At 35.6% G+C, this 17,586-nt stretch overlaps 1 protein-coding gene across 14 annotated transcripts in view; it reads left to right on the forward strand.

Annotated features, from left to right (window-relative positions):
* Nrg1 (neuregulin 1) overlaps positions 1-17,586 on the forward strand; it is a 999,063-nt gene that overhangs the window by 854,269 nt on the left and 127,208 nt on the right. For 11 of the 14 annotated variants that reach the window (XM_063240137.1, XM_063240136.1, XM_063240138.1 and 8 more), the window contains exons 4-5: positions 3,418-3,468; positions 5,894-5,944. The exons of the other annotated variants lie outside the window; for them this stretch is intronic. In XM_063240137.1, the coding sequence (XP_063096207.1) occupies positions 3,418-3,468; positions 5,894-5,944 (102 nt within the window). The remainder of the gene's footprint in view (positions 1-3,417; positions 3,469-5,893; positions 5,945-17,586) is intronic. 14 annotated transcript variants of the gene reach the window in all.

Here is a 17,586-nt window from a genome sequence, read left to right on the forward strand (position 1 = left end):
TTGTATGTTGCAATTCAAAAGTTCCCATGCACTGTGCTTTCACAGCTCATGTGCTATATTTTGCTTCTACATGTAGGTTTTTTGCTTGGCTTTTCTATAAGAAATGTTAACAAGTTTTAGCTAACAAGCACTATGAAAACTCTTGGGCACTAGAATAGGGAAGAAACTAATAGACCTAACTGGTTTTCAAATTATTCCATGCTGTCTTTTCCAAGATTAATGTAGGAGAATATACAACTAATCATATATTCATTTTAGATTTCTCTTTTAATCAGAAGAAAAATTATTTGAGTGAGATTCAAGATCCCATAAGTGGCATTGCCTTGTAGCAATAAAATAGCTGTCTCATTTTAGAAGGGCAGAAAAATACTGTCTTTATAAAATTTGTTTAAATTATCAATTGATTGTATAAAAAAATTGGCTTTGGCCTTAAGCTTTTCCCCAAATTGACAGTGTTGTTAGAATGGCATTGATATTAGTGAAGGGTTGTATTAATTTAGGATTATGCTGAAGAGCATATGAAGTAGGTTTTGTAATTTATGCAGCTTCCCCCAATATTTTGTAGTAAGTAGGGTGCCCACAAAGGCTAGAAAGCAAGAGCAAAGTAAACACATGGACTATGCATACTATCAATCCTGGCTCTGTATCACTTAGTAGTTTCAAAATTTCTCAGTTACTTAAGAGTAAGCACTCATGATCAGTGAGAAAATTCAAATACTCAAAAGGTATTGTACCTATACTAAAAATAAATATGCCCACTTACAAAAATAGTCACTTTGTCACATTTCTGTATGCACAATAGTGATCTATAGTTTTGGAAAATCAGGGAGTCATGTAAGTGGAAATGCAGACACACCAAATGTATATGTGCATGCATGTATGTTTATTTTACTAAATAGTTAATGTAATACAATGAAATCTCAAATAAGTTATATATTCATAATAATAGAAAAAAATCCTTTCAGAGTATATTTTTCAGGTACTGTGACTTTTGCTAGAGACCAGACCAGCTTAATTGAAAAATATTCAAGCATTACAAATATCCTAGTATTCTTTTATGTTTAGTGACCTATGCCTCAGAAGCTGTTCAACAGTGGTCATTCCATATGATTCTAAATTCTCATTAATTTACACTAATGAGGGGAGCATTCTTTATAAATTAACAGGCTTAATATGCCAAACTACTATAAAATGTTATTAAATAAACATCAAGCAGACTGTAGACTTAAGAATTTTTTAGAAGTCTTTAAAAACAGTGAAAAATATTTTCAGTCACACTTATAACAAAAGATTGTTTCTTTAAATCTGTTTTCTGCCTACAGCATATATAACAATGGTTGCTCAGTGGTTTTAATAAAAAGATTAATTTTTCTTCTTAACAAGATTCTTTTCAAAATGAAGTCTTTTTTTTAAAATATAGAAGTCTATGTTAACTTCTGAGCTTGTATTTCACCCAGGATCAATTCACAATTTTTTTTTGTTTGAAACCATAACCATTAAAGAGGTCTCTAGGATAAGTAATTTTAGGAAGGTAGTTTATTTTAAGATATTTCTGTGTAGAAGCATCATTATAATAACCTCCTCTTCTGATAATTTTTAGGTAGCATTCAATTAAAAAAGGAAATGTTATGGTTAGCCATAACATTTGGTTAGCCTCTTTTCTGAGGTCGTTTTTGCTAAAGGAAGAAAAGCTCTATTTTTTCCCTTTATGAAAGGTCACATTGAACAACTACTGAGTTTGTCAAATAAAAATTTAAAGAGAGTCCTTATATCCACTTGTGACTGGGACTGGTGGCCACTCTTGTGTGCCTTGAGCCCAGTGTGTCAGTCTGGTTGTTGAGGCGTTGATGTTTTCTAAAGAAGGTGTCATCTCTTTCCATGGGGGCACTTTGGAGACATGGAGCTTCTAGGGCTTCTTAGGGAAGGGCAAGCACCATGGATCTTGAATACAAGAGTTTTTCAGTACCTTTTCCCAAAGAACAATAATTTCATTTTGAACAATCTAGATTAAGAAAGCTACTTGTAGCTACTTCAGAAACAGGCATTTCTATCTTGATAAAAAAGATGCATCCTTATAATCCTTAATTAGGGAGAGTCAACCATACATCATGCGTACTGGAAGGACACATGTATAGGTTTATATTGATCTTTACATGTACTGAATCTCATGGGACTTTTTCCTGGCAGTTCCAAAAAACCGTTTTGTCCATAGAGAAACTTCAGAAATTGAGCAAATATCATTGCTTAAACCAGTTCTTCTTTCTTATAGTCAGGCCCAGTCATAGAGAGCCTAAATGATTGTATATATACTTAAAGCCAATTAAATTTATAATGAAGATGTCTGTGATTAGCAAAGTATTAATTCAGATGTAAATTGTTATCATATGTGACCTCCTTAGGATTTTTCAGTCAGATTTAGTAATTTTTGTACCGCAGATGGTATCATAATATGTTCAACATTTTTGTCTTGGTTAGGGAGTGTGAAATGCTATTAGGTCATCAGATAAGACTCATGCACACAATCTAGGATGAATGTTATCTATTCTTGTGTCTTCATGTCTTTCTAAGCTTTGTACATCTGTGCTTTATTCAAAATAGTAGATTTGGGTTGATGATATAGCTCAGTGGCACAGCACCTACCTGGCAAGCACAAGGTCCTAAATTTGATTTCTGTATACCCCAAATATAAATATAAAAATAAACATAGATTCTAACAAACATAAACCCTTTTACTGGGACTGAACTTGAAATTAGATAGTGTAACTACCTTTGATTCTCTTACAAAGACAATAAGAAGACAAGTTGAAAGTGTCAGTTGGGACTGTCACAATTCTTTGGATAATGGTTTGTTCCAGTTGTGCAGGTTTATCTTTTATTCCTCTGCGATGAGAGTTTCCCACTTCCTCTCTGCCCAGGCCAGGGTAACTTGTCATGTGATATAGCAGGTACCTCGCTTACCATTGTTAATTTTAGGTAGAATTCCATGTCAGAGTTTGATGGTTTTCACCAATCCCAGCTGGAAGCATTACTTTCTTTTTGAACAAAAATGTAATGTCCAAAGATCTGTAATTTCAAAATTCTGCCTTGCAGATTTGACTCTCTTAGTTTCCCTATTTCACCGTCCTTACTGGGCCGGCTGCCTGTTGGCCATTGAGTCTGCCCCACTGACCCAGTGGGTGTGGTGAATTCTTCCTGATTATTCATCTTGGCCTCTCTGAAGAAAGAAGAACTATTTATTTGGGCAGTCTTCTCTGCTTTTCTCGCTGCCCCTTTGGCTGATGTGGGGCCTCCCCCCATTTCCTTACAGTACTTTCTAGATCCTTTGCACTCTTTTGCAGTTGGAAGCAGTCTCGGGTCCTGGCTCCTGGCCTCCTGATTCTACATCATAAAATCTTATCAATTTTTCTATTTTTGCAGAGGTCATCACTGGCATGCCAGCCTCCACTGAACGAGCATATGTATCTTCAGGTAAGGAAAGGAAGCTTGACAAGTTGTACTAACCAGAATAACAGGCACAACTCCTGGCTGCTCCTTCTACTAATCAGAACCCCTTCTGCATTGGGATTCCAGCTGCTTCTGTTTTCTGTTCTAGTATTTTTCTTCACTTCATTCTGTCTTTTTGGGTTTTACTTAAGGGAAAATAGTTCTTGCTGTGTGTATGGACTCAGGTCTGAGAGAAAGACACCCGTCAAGATGTTGCTTAGTGACATTAGACGCATACAGGAGGCTTCAGAATACAAGTTCAGTTATTATATCTTCATAGGTTTTTCTCTTGGATACTTGTGCTCTCCCGCCCATCAGAAAGAGAATGTTTTCCTAGATCAGTGATAGTGCATCTTTCACAGCTTTTAGTGATAACAAACAGTAGGCAGCAGCACATGTGTCACAGGTTTGCCACTACTGTACTAGGTGACATGACTTAGAATTCTAACAGACAGGTGTGGTTCACTAAATTTAAATAAACAAGAAATTGTAGCATGTCTTTTAAAATATTGTTGCATTTGGTTTTGGTTTGTCTGTTTCTCATTTGCCTATAGTATTTGCTGAGAGAAGTTATAGTTTGGAAAGATATTAACTACTAACCCAATTCTGCTAATCCATTTTTAACCATAATTCATTGATTTCTCCATGAGCTATCAATTTACTCAGTCTATGTTTTTAAAAATTTTTCATAATCTCTAATTGTACAGTTAATGGAATCATACACAACTTACCAGCCAGTGTTTATTGGGAAGCAATTTTTTGGAGAATGGAGGTTGAAAACTGAAGTCCATGGTACCTATAACAATAACTTGCTTTTCCATGTTATCTTTAATTTTACAGACAATTTACACTTCATTTTATAATCATAACAATGTGAAATGAGATGTTTTCCCTCATTTTTCAGATAAATATTAAGTCTTATAGCTGCTTCTCAGGAAGTAGAAGAAAAGATACTTCATGCTCAGGGCATCTTTTCATGACCCTCTGTTTAATGTTTTGGTTTCGTTTATTTCTTTAATTATGGTCTGCACTTTGGTAAAGCCACAGGCAGCCATACAGCCTAACACAGCCGTTTCCATCTAACCTACTCCAGCATTTGCTCTTCCCTTCAGGGTCATTGTTCAGTTATAAAAGCTAGATAGCTGGGAATCCTAGACTGCTTTAGAATGTGTTGTTACTAAGATGTAGGTGTAAGTGTGTGTGTGTGTGTGTGTGTGTCATGGACTAGGGTGCTCCCGGAGTCTAAAGGGATGTGTTTCGTCTTGGAAAATGACAGAAAGAAGGAAGAAAAGAGGGAGAGAGGAAGGGAGAAAAGAAAGGAAGGTCAGGAAGGAGAGGCAAGAAATATAGAATTATTGAACTGAACTTCATTTTTCATTCAAACATTTCTGTAATTCAGATAATGTATTCATGATCTGATACTGCAGTAAATGCTGTTAGGAAACTGAGTTTTGAAATTTATATGGTGCTTGTCATGGGAATTTAGGTGGATTTTAGAATTTCTTGAAATATGATTAATACATGTTTCTGGCTGTTGAATTTAAGTTCTTCTTTGGTACTAAGCCTTTCTGATTTTTTTCTTATTAAAACCCTTAGATTCCATGCTTGTCTTTTTCTGCATGAGTTACATTTTGTGTTCTATCTGTATAGAAGTACTGGTTTTCCTGCCACGCCTACCTAACAGAATCTTGCTCCTAATACAACCCAACTGTTGTTTATTTATTTAGCATGTTTTATTTGATCCTATTATAATTGCTCTAGGGAGCCTTGTATAAACTTTATAGTCACCATCATGTTTGGTCAGAGGGTTTATGTGGATCCAAGTTGTCTAGAAATATTTTTACTCTTTCATTTTTTCTTTGGTTTGTGTGAAAGTTGACTGTTCTTTCTGCATGTGGGGTTGTTCTCTATAGTTTTATATTTTATATAAAACTATAGTTTTATATTTTATATAAAACTATAGTTTTATATATTTTATATAAAACTATAGTTTTATATTTTATATAAAACTATAGTTTTATATTTTATATAAAACTATAGTTTTATATTTTTCAAAATCAAGCCTACACTTTCGAGTGGACTGAGTGGACTTCTTTATCTCTGCAGTAGTATGGGTCTGTTCAGAATAGCATTTTTCTGGCCTCCATTTAGCAGTTGGTGTGTGGGATATCTTTGCAGATGGGTTGCGCCTATTTTCATCTCTTTCAAGGCTTTGAGTCTCAACAACAGAAGTACACCATTGTAATCTTTGAAAACTCTGTATATCTTCCTGTGATTTATAAATGCTTTTGCTGTCCTGCTGCATTCTAACACACTTTTACTAAACTATACCCCAGCCTGGCAAATTTTTAATTTAAGAGTCTGAGTAGCATGACTCAATAAAACTTCATTCCATCTTTATGTTTTATAGAGTCTCCTATTAGAATATCAGTATCAACAGAAGGAGCAAATACTTCTTCATGTAAGTATATTTAAATATTCCTGTTCACTAGTTTTTCATGAAAGCCAGCATCTGCTTCCAGGTAGCACACCTACATCTATTCTGTGCCCTTAGTGAGGGCTGCTCTGTGGAGCGGGAGAGCAGGCCAGTATCTGTGGCTTGGAGAAGAAGCAGCCTATAGTACGCTTAGGATCTTGATCCTTCCTTTCCACTGAATCACATAAGAATGTTCGGTGACATCACATGTGTGTTAGTTCTGTGGTGCTGGAAAATAATTGTGTGGCTTTTGAGGCCAATACTAGGTGATACTCAGATATTTGGGGTCTTGATTCCAAAATCTTTAGTCTCCATATGAAGTCTGATGTAATGGAGTCGGGAGGAGGAATATATATATATACACATACATACATACATACATACATACATATCTCCTGGGCAAATTCCTAGGCAGGATCTCAGATTAATTTTCATCTATTAAATGTGACATATATGCTTTGTGCTTAGAATTCTACAACTATTAAAGTGGTGATTTGTGCAATGTCAAGGAAACTTAGGAAATTAGCAAAGGCTAGTAAAAATAGTTTTTGAGAACTATAAATTGATAATAATTTAGTACTAAATTTTCATATTCAAACTATAGTCTTTGTTTTCCTTGTTTGAACTCTTCATTTAGAAGATCTCTCAATTCAATGAGCTTTCCAGTAAATATTCCAAATTATCTCATTCCAACCTGGACAATATGTCTAAGGACAATTTGTTTTTGCTATGTAGGGAACTCAAATAAAGTATAGTTTAGGTTTCTTAAGTTTTTATCATTCTGTTTAAATAGATGAAGTATGATCTTACTGACTTGCCCACAGTTGGTGGAACCATATCTTTAATTTTATGGTGTGAAAATGTCTTTTATTGCCTGGAGCTATGTCTTAGTTGCAGAGCATGTGCTTCACATGCATTCAGTCCCCAGGACAAAACAAATCTGTTGCTGCATGAAGTTTGGTGTCTTAACTATGCCAAGCATCACTTAACAGGACTGATAGCATAGATCTAGGAAGATCAAACAGGAAGTGAAATTCTGGGAAGAGCTAAATTGGCTTCCTCAGTGTTCTGAGTGCCCTCATTATAATACTCCAAAATGATAATCCCCACTGGTGGATTTGTCATGTTTGTTATTTAATTCTGCTTATTAAAAGATTCATATAATTACATGAATTTTATATTTCACATTAAGGAATCACATTGAATTTTTCTCTTGAAGTATGTTTTATACAGAGGAAATACCAGGTTTTTCATTTGGGCAATTTGTCTGAGACTGATTTGTCTCCTGTGTGGTTCATTGGTTGAAGTTATTGAAACTCTTGTAATTGGAAACCTTCTTGCTATCTTTAATGGGGTGATGGATGCTGTCCTTAAGCACACGTGAGCAATTTTGGAATGGAAGAAATACTTCCTTTGGTTTCCCAGAGCTTTAGGGAACTAAAATGAATCTTTCAGTTTACATTTCTATTCCTTGCAGTGCTATCAAGAGAAAAATAATTTTGAAATCTGGCTCTGTTCTTTCTCAGTAGATTTAGTTTCTGGTAGTTAGAAAAGGCTTAAGACTAAAATAAAGAAGGTTTGCGGCACCATTAGATTAATATATATCTGTGGATTATTTTTGGATCACACTTGGTTCATCATGGATTCTGAGTAAGTGTTGTTGAATTGATGAGTTAATACATTTTTATTCTCATGAAGATATCTCTTGTCACTTGAAAACACAAACCAAGAGTTTTAGGATTCTGTATCTCTTCTTGGTAAGAAACACGCATGTAGAGTGAGGGTTAGAAAACAGCCTGACAGAAGACTGCATTGCACAAGAGCTAGGAGAAGAAAAATCTCCATTTGGTGAAGGATAAAGGTTAAACTTGAAGAGTGTATTTTCAGTGAGCTGGATTTAAAAGTTCAAAATGTATAAAAACGCCGAAGGCCTTGGAAAGGTTCACACAGGTCAGAAATAAGTACCCCTGAAAGATGTAAGTTCTTTTCACTTTATTTCAGCCAGAAAGGAGACGGAAATACATTCCTCTATTTGAAAAGTGAACTGTACTTGTGTAATGTAATCCTACCTGGAAAAGCTGCATTCTTGAATTATTAGTGTTTTCTAAAAGAAATTCTAAAAAGCCTTTTGAGGCATGTGGTCCCAGCAAACGTGTTCTGACAGCTTGGTGCAGCTCTTGGGGTCAGTGTATGAAAGAAAGACAGCCCAGTTCCAGTCCAGGTGTGTAGACACAGTTCGGGTGGACACATGCTTCAAGGGAGATGCTTCCTCAGGACCACGGCTGTTCTTATGTTTCTTTTTTTCCCCGGCATTTCACTGCGGGGTAAATTTTTAGAGTGGTGTTAGTCTGTCTTCGTGCTACTTCTCAGAACCTTTGCCTGTGATGCCACATCCTTCTCTGTCTGTTCTCCCCCGCCCCGGAACGTGTGTACTTTAAGAGATTTTTCCCTGACAACTCCAACCTACAAAGTTGTCCTTTTTTTTTCTTTTGTAACTCTTCTTGGGTTAGAAAAAAGTATACAGAAGAAAATTAAAATTGTACACTTATTTATCTGAAAAAATAATGCTAATATTTTAGTATAGTTTCTTCTAGTATCTTTCCTTCTGGCTTTCTGCTTATTTATTATCGGTTTATCTACTTAATATATCAGACACATTTTTTTCTCATGCCTTTAAATACAAACTAGAAACACACACACATACACACACACACACACACACACACACACACACACACACACAGGCATAGTCTCTAGGGAGTGGTGGTAGCAATGGAGCCCAGGCTTCCTACATGCTCAGGAAGTGATGGAAATACATTTTTTAAATCACTATAAAAATAAAGAAGTCATTCTTTACTGAAAGTCTTACGACATTTTTGACTTACAAACACCTTATCAGTTTTGTCCCTGTTCTATTTGTTTTTCCTAGCATCGGGTAAATACTGATGAAAAAATAAATTAAATAATTAATAATTAAATTAAAATTATTCACCTTTCCCTCTGCAAGATAGTTTTCACTACTCTTCTTTTTGAAATTGGGAACTTATTATTTTGTACTCTTCACTACTTTTAGAGTTGGTAATTATAATTTTTAAAATGTTCATTATGATAAATAAGAAGCAAACTTTCCTATTTTATTTTTTTCTAAATGAGGCATATGCACTAAAAAGTTGTAAGTAGTTTATTAAAAGAGTGTCCTGTTACACTTAAGTGAGAGGCTTGAGAAGTTGAACCTTACAAAAAGTCAATAGGACTATCTTACCCTTTTCAAAACAATAAATGGATTGTTTAGAACCAATCCTTAATGACTTCTCTCAAAAGTGCCGGGACCCCTTTTTGCAGGCAATTCTGGTGAATGCTATAAAAAGTACAAAACTTACAGAAATTATTTCACTACTTTAAGCTCCATCCATTCTGGTTTGAAACTTAATTGGGGAAGCATAATTGCAAAGTCTAATGAACACACTAGAAGAGCAAATAAACATACATTTTTGGTAAATAGGCATAAGTAGAAACATACGTTTCAAAAACTAACAAATAACAAACAGCTATTGAAAGCTTATGATGCACCAGGTATTTCTCTAGGTGATCTGAATTGTTCTTACAAAACCTTATCCCAGCTTACATATGTGAAACTGATACCTGTATGTTGTCCGAGGTCATACCAGTGGGGTTCAAACTCAGGGAATGCACTAGCCTACTATGATGTTCAAGGTTTTGTCATTTCAAATAAAAAGGCTTTATATTAAAAGAAATGACATTCTATGAATGGATTGGGATGGATTTGATACAAAGTGGATTGGGAGTATATGTGGTCGATTAAGGTAAATGAGTTTGCCTGGGGCCACTTGAGTTTATATGATCTTAACATTGCACATCAAACATGACAGATGAATGAACTGGAGAGAACACAGGCTTTGCAGGGGACAGGGTGGGGGTGGGGCTCTTGGCTTTAAGTTTAAATCTTAATGTTACTAATTATTACCTGATTACACAAGTTCCTCAGTGTTTCTGGGTCTCTTTTTTTTTTTTTCTGAGTCTCCATTTTTATGTGTATATCCTATTTATCTTTAACATATAAGTGGGAAAAAAGCCTGTTATAAAGAAACAAATGTACATTATGTAACATGGTTTTGCTTAAAGGTAGTGTGACCTCTTTAAATGGAAGAAAGCTAGAATGTGGAAAAGCACCCTAGCTCTAAAGAAAAAAGGAGAATCAGGGAATCTTGAGCAGTGTTGGAAAATATCTTTATTGTCAGAGGAAGAAATGACTTCGTGATTTTTCAGACTAAATGATGATGCTGAACATTCTCTGCCAGGAAATCACTATGTCTTTTTAAAATACTATACATTCTCAGCAGCGCCTGCATTTTAAAGGAATGTATCCAGGAAGTCCTCTTTGAAATCTCTGAATGAAATGAGCAATTCAATCTTGAATTTGGCAACGAAAAGAGCTTGCTGAAGGGGAGAAAAACAATCTTTTGTCTGCAGTGACCCTTTTTTCATAATGACACACGGCATTTGCACTTGGGACTAGTACTGGGATGTGTGTATTGATTGTATTGGACCATATATGGCTGGTCATGGGTGAGGCTCAGAGCTGCAGTTCTCCCTTTTACCCAGCTATAAGTAACCCCTACTGTAAGGGTAGAGCCAACTGCTAGCACCTTGGCTAAATGATTCTCAGCAGTAAAAATGGCATTTCAGTTTCAGATCATTATTAGTGTAAAAGAGAGCCTGCCCTGTCACTCTTGGAGAGCTATTCTCGTTGAGTGCAAATTATTCTTTCAGTTTCTCTAAACGTAGCATTTTCAAGGGTGTGGTGGTTCTTCCCACTATAGAGCATGACAAATTACCATTTATCACATAGCAAAAGTATCAAAATTCAAAAATAAAATTGCTCAACTGGTACATCCTTATTTCCAGTTACCTGGAGAGCTAAGTACAGTTTTAGGACAGTGCAAAGACTTGAGCAGATTTAGGACTTGTACATCACTGCGATTCTATTTGCAGGTTGATAGATCCTTCATGTTAAATTCATTTACTTTGTAAAGGAATAATTTTTTCCTTTATAGCACCTCCTGCAGGTATAATATAATTCTTCAGTTTCGCTTTTGCCTTTTTAAAAGTCATTCACTATTTCATTTAGCAGTGAGACTGGACAAGGTAGTCCCCAAAATTGGGTCAAGGTTTAGTCTTGTGTATTCCATTGAAATTAAGGTACTACAAAATTAATTCCTTGAGCTATTAAAATGTTATACATACATGTGTATGATTGTAATGTACAGATTGTAATATACATTTTGTTATTCATTCACAAAACTCTATGACTTAGAAATGAGGAACTTATGATTCAGAAATATGGGACTTGTTCAAATTCCGGTAGATAATAGACCAGAAGTTAAACCTGAGTCTTCTGACTTCAGATTTCATGATCATATAAAATCTATATTAAAGAGTTGTATGAAATCTATATATCTATCTTAAGGGAAGTCTTTCTTTAAAACGAGTGGGCATCAAATAGAATTTTTATAAAGAATCCAGGAAAATCACATTTATCCTAGGTATTCCAAAGCCAACTTTTAGAGAAATAATATATTCACCAAAATCTACTAAGTAATGAGTTGGACAGGGAATCCCTTAACTAGTGTGCAATATGACTCTAATTTTATAAAAAGAGGCAGAAATTGTTGTTCTAGAAGCAGTTGAGTAATTTTATTCCTTTCTTGGGAAATAAAGTAGGTCAATTTCAAAACAGCCTATTTATCTATAGAGATGACAGTAGTCTTAATGGCATTGTGCTAAGAGGAGTCTCATCTTCATTGAACAGGAAAATCATGCTCTGATAGTTTGATATTTGGAAAAGATGCATTACCTTATTACAAGCTAAGTAATTGTTATAGCTTGTATGTCTAGATACAATGCCTCCAAAGCATCATGTGGACATAGGTGTGGCTTTTTCAAAGATAACTGGATCTAGAGTCTGTGACACTGGGATTGATTGGTGCAATGCTAGGATTAAGGGCACTGGGATTAAGAGTGTGAGTGCTTCCCACCCCAAGAAGCCTGGATAAAATGTAAGGGGTAGAAAAAAACTGTGACTGGCTCTTTTTGTTTTGTTGCCTACTGCCTGCCATAAACTATTTTACTCTGTGATGCCACTCTGCCATGGAGCCAGCCCATCATGGACTGAAATGTCTACAAACTGTGAGCTAAATAAACCTTTCCTCTTTTAACTTTGGGTGTTGGATAGTTTGTTGCAGCAATGCAAGATGCACCTAAAATAGTAATATTTAATTTATTCCATAATATCATAATTCCTGAAGGATTTTTTGTATGATAGCTAAATCTTCTGTTAATGAATTATCAAATATGGAACAATTACTTTCAAGTATTTTTTTGCCATGTTTTATTGGAATATTCTCTCCAACATTTTTAAAAAAAGTTTTACATTATGTTGGGTATCAGCTGAGAGAAAGAAAATCTTTGTTTTCCCTACTTTTTATTTTATTCTTTTAAATTAATGCTTAACTATGCATATTTATGGAATACACTGTGATACTTCAATACATATACAATGTGTAGTGATCAAATCAGGGTAATTAGCATTTTCATCTCTTTTCCAGCTCCTGTCTTGTAGCTGTTTCTAAAATGTAGAGTGGGTAATTATCCATTGTAGCTGTAGAATTCTAAACCTATTCTTAGTATTATAACTACTCATTATCCAACCTCCCTCAGCCCCCACCTCCTGTCCTTCCCAGCTGCTAGTAATTTTATTTTGTCTGTTTTAAGAGGAGAAGTAAAACAAAAGTGTTTTTAATTATTAGACTTGAACACTAAAATGGGTTATAAATAATAGTTCTTAATGTTTTTAAACAGTGAAACTGGAGACATGATTGAGAGAGAGGTATACTAAGAAAGTATTCCAGAACGGAGTTGGTGGGACTGTGATTTACCTACAAATGTAGACCTGGCTGGATTTCTTAAGTCCTCATTTTTTAAAAAATCAAATAATGTAGGGATCTGAGAAATGGAACAATAGGAAAAGAAACCTCTTAACAAAATTCCTGGCTGCTATAAGAAAGGGTCCCCCCACCTCCACCCCTTAAACAGAAGAAGCCAGGGCTTGGAGGTGGGCTAGTCGTGATAAAAGCCTGCAACAGACCCAGGATTCCATCTGCAGACCTGAAAAAGGGGAAAAGAAACTCAGGGGAGAGTCATGACCAACATGATGGAGCCGCAAAATAAGAAATATTGAGGGAATTTACTGTAGGAGGTTTCTCAGCAGCACGATAGATAGAAACTCAGTTCTGAGAACTGTTCTTGTGAACGGGGACTGTGTTTCCAGAGAGGCCCAGTTTGATCCAGAAGCTCAGCTGATAGCATGGACTGGTTTCTCAGTCTTTGCTTTGCTTCTCTACAAAATTAGCTTCATTTTCAGGGGCTTTCTTTGCCTGACAGGGAGATAGCTGTGTTAGCTCCAAATAAATATGTATATTTACACTTGGCTCATAATCAAAGAAAAAGAGAGAAAGTTTACTCCTTATTTAAATAACAAAGTTTTGGGACCCCTCTGATCAGATTGCATCATATGTCTAACCCTAAAATACCGTATCCATGGAGATTAAGGCCTGCCCCTGCCCCTGCCTCCGCCCCAGGGTGGGGGCGGGGCTGCAGCTCCACCCCAGAGTGTGCGGGGTGAGAGAAGGCTGATGCGCTGGGCCCCTGGGGAACTGCACTGTGAGATTCATTAAGAGGAAGGGTTCTACTCCAAAAGAAGGCAAAGGGAGCAGGTTGGGAGAAAACATCGTCATCTAAGACAGATGAGCAAACCACCTTAAAAGAATCCGGAGGTGGATATTGCTAGGAGAATTTTAAAGGGCAATTATATATAGTTTATTTGTTTGTTTTTACAAATTTTACAGCAGGATACCAAGTTGAAGAAAATAATGAGTGAGAAAACTAAAAACAATTACAGTCAATTACAGTGTTACTTTTAAAACGACTGTCAGTACCTCTGAGCCCATTATAATCATTCTTAAGAAGATTCTCTTCTTTAACCCAGGACATTAAGCTTTTCTGAAGAAAGTAGAAAGTGAGTTACAATTGTTCAGTCAGAATGCATGGGAAGCATTTTGAAATCTATGAAAGCTCTTATTTTGAGAGTAAAAGTCAGAACACTTGATGGTGATTCTTTTTAATAATTTAAAAATTTAATTCTTTTTACTTTTTTTTTTTTTTTTTTTTTTTTTTTTTTTTTTTTTTTTTGTGGTACTGGGCATCGAACACATGACCTTGCCCTTGCCAGGCGGGTGCTTATGCCATTGAGCTAAGTCCCTAGCCCAATTCTTTTTACTTTTTAAAATTTATTTTTAAGTGATACATAAAGCATGAAAATTATACATAGTAATGGCATATTATGATTTCATCTGTGTATACATTGTATAACTTTTAAATTACATTAAACTTACTTGTCTCTTCAAGCTGTGTGAGGTGGGGGTGTTACTGAGGATCGAACCCAGGAATTCTATTCCTCCACCTCTTTTTGCTTTTGGTTTTCTTTAGTAAGCTAGGGCTTTCGAGTTACTAAGGTGTCCAAGCCAGACTGGAACCTGCAGCTTTCGAGAGTGCTGGGATTACAGGTGTGTGCTCCTGAGCCCAAGGTTGCTCTCAACTTCTATGAGATCAGCACTTTTAGATTCCATGTATGAGTGAGATCATTTGGTACCTGTCTTCCAGTACCTGGCTGATGATCCAGATTCTTTTTAAAAATCCATGATGAAGAAGATTCTGGACAATACTAGGTTCTTTCATCACAATAGTTGTATGTTGATTAGTTGTTCTTTATTTTTTCCCAGCTTGAAAAGTAATAGATGCAAACATGGTCCATTCCACATAATATGTAGAACACACTCGGCAGGGGCTGTCAGAATGTGAAATGATACTGATACAGCTTTATCTGCTTGGGTACTTCGTTTCACCAAAGGGTTTGTGTAGCCATAGTCTAACTAATTATCAGAGAGCTGCTGGAGTGACACTTGTCATTCTATCTCTGGTCAAGCAGAAGTCAGAATAGCTTGAAAAAACAATTATGTGGGCTAGTATGGGTTATGGTCCAGAGCTGGGCTCGTCTTTATTCAAGCCCGTAACTAGCTCATATTTGGGAGATTTAGTGTTTGGGTTGAATTCATTCTCCAAATATGAGCACACAGAAGTAGCTTCGTTCAATATTGGCAGAACTTGTACATGCAGTGATCAAAATTTTAATCAGTCTTCTTGCAAATTTATAGAGCAATTTGGGTGTTAATTTCTTCATTCCAGTAGCAAGGGAAATAAAATATAGATTGTGATCAGCTTCCTGACAACTAAGGTCATATAGCGAGGGAATGGTGAATTGTGAGTAAGATTTGATGACTCTGATTCTGCATTTTGCTCTTAGATCTCCAGAACGTTAGTTTCTCTTTGATTCCAATAATAGCTCAGTTCCTACTGTGTTTCACCACCTTACTAGAAATATGTATGTGTTGCTTGGGTTAGGAGTGGGACTCCTTGGGGGAGATGAATGAGGAATAGTTCTTGGGTGGAAGGAGTTTGCAATGAAGTGACAAGATTAGTTGTGCAGGGGGCTGGGGATTTAGCTCAGCGGCATAAGCGCCTGCCTTGCAAGCAGGCAGTCGTGAGTTTGATCCCTGGTACCGATAAAAACAAAAAAGACACACACACACACACACACACACACACACATACAAAAAAAAATTAGTTGTGCAAAAAACCACATATTTAGAACATAAAACAAAACATGAGAGGAGGGGCAGATTTTAAATCAAGAGTTTAAAAAGTATTTCTTGAGATAGAAAAATAAGTTGCAGTATGTAGTTTAAAAATATTTTAGTAACAATTTTTTGTCTTTTTAAAGAGTAGCCAATTTTTGTTTGCTTCATATATAAAGTTCAACCACTGCATTAAGAAGTCAGTTACGAAATTCATCCTGTTTGAAGAGATGGTATAATTCTCCCATTTACCATTAAAAGATTAATGAATAACACCTGAACAGCTATTTCTAAGGTGACAATATGTAACTTATCAACTGGTGATTTCTTAGCGTTTATTTTTCTGGTAATTCTGTATTATTTCTACCATTTTTTAATCCATGTATTTCTTGTTTCTTTCTCTTTAAATAAAAAAAGATTAATGAAAATTAAGAAATGATAGAAATTAATTTGTACTAAACATGGGTTTGAAAGCAATTTGGGGATTTACAAATTTAACTAGAAACTTTAAGAGTCACAAAATCTCCATATGTAATTATAAGAAATTTCTCCTTGATAACATAGATAAACTTACAAAGACTATGTTACCTACCTGAAAATGTATTTTTCTTTAGACTACCTGGAAATATATATGAAAAAGTTGCAATTTCTGGAACAATTTTATTTTATTGTAACTCAGGTCTCTCTGTCTGTTTCTCTGTCTCTCTCTGTTGTCTCTGTCTCTCTCTGTCTCTCTGTCTCTCTGTGTCTCTGTCTCTCTCTGTGTCTCTGTCTCTCTTCTGTCTCGCAAACTTTAAAGTTCATTAAACTGACCCAAAGGTGAGAGAAGTAGTAAATTTAAGTAAAAATGTATACCTAGCTATACCTTAGTAATACCGTGTACTGAATTAAAATAATGTTTAACCCACTAGAATTACTAAATATTGAAAGCCGAAATTTGCCTTTCTGGTTTCTCCCTTGTTTTTTTAATTCATTTGCTGAGAGCAGCAACTAATGAACAAGAAATTTTCATGTTGTTTGATTTAGTTTTCAACTATACTTTCCAATGTGAGAATTAAGATGTTTTAAGAAAAAATGTTTCAAGATGTAATATTTGAAATGTTACTCTGTAATGTTGTATATCAATGTGTGTCCTGCATTTTGACCCAGCAATCTAGCTATCTAATCAACCTGTAAAACTGCATATTCTTCACAAGTTGTGTAGCTTTAAGAACAGATCATGCTTTATTTATAATTACTGTTCTACAAAACGCTGGGAAGGAAATCTCTGCATTTGCTCTCCCCACAAATAGAAGCTGTACAGTGTGGTGTGCCCAGCATTCCCAAAATGTGCCAGTCAGCTTACATTATCATGCAGTGTGATAGGATGTGGATATGAAGAATATGTTACCTGTATGCGCTTAAAGAGAAAAATATAGAAATGGTCATAAAAGATTTATGAATTTTGTACACTGCCCTTATTTGATGCCGATGGACCCATTTTCCCTGCTGTTCTCCTAGCAGCTTCTGAATTTCATCTCCCAAATACTCCAAAGTGCAGATGAATCTTTGTTCAGTCTTTCCTCAAGTTATCTGTGAAAAAGTAACTCATACAAAGAGTCCCTGGGTGTGTTTTTAGAAGGATAGATTACGAGGGTCAGAGAATAACCTTGAATGTGCAAATGTAACTGTGTGTGGAAGGCAAGATAAGCTGTAGGAGGGAAATAGGTGGTTTATCAGAATATTTAAAAATGTTACTGCAGAGCAGGTAAGGGGACTGAGATTTAAAATTGTCCAACTTAATGAAAAAATTTAAAATGAGGCATAACATGCACTGCATTGTACAGTAGAGACAAATTTCTGGTTTTTCTCTAAAAC

This window comes from Cavia porcellus, unplaced genomic scaffold, assembly GCF_034190915.1.
Source record: "Cavia porcellus strain 051 isolate PalLab524CR breed Dunkin Hartley unplaced genomic scaffold, mCavPor4.1 scaffold_29, whole genome shotgun sequence".
NCBI classification, from domain to species: domain Eukaryota; kingdom Metazoa; phylum Chordata; class Mammalia; order Rodentia; family Caviidae; genus Cavia; species Cavia porcellus.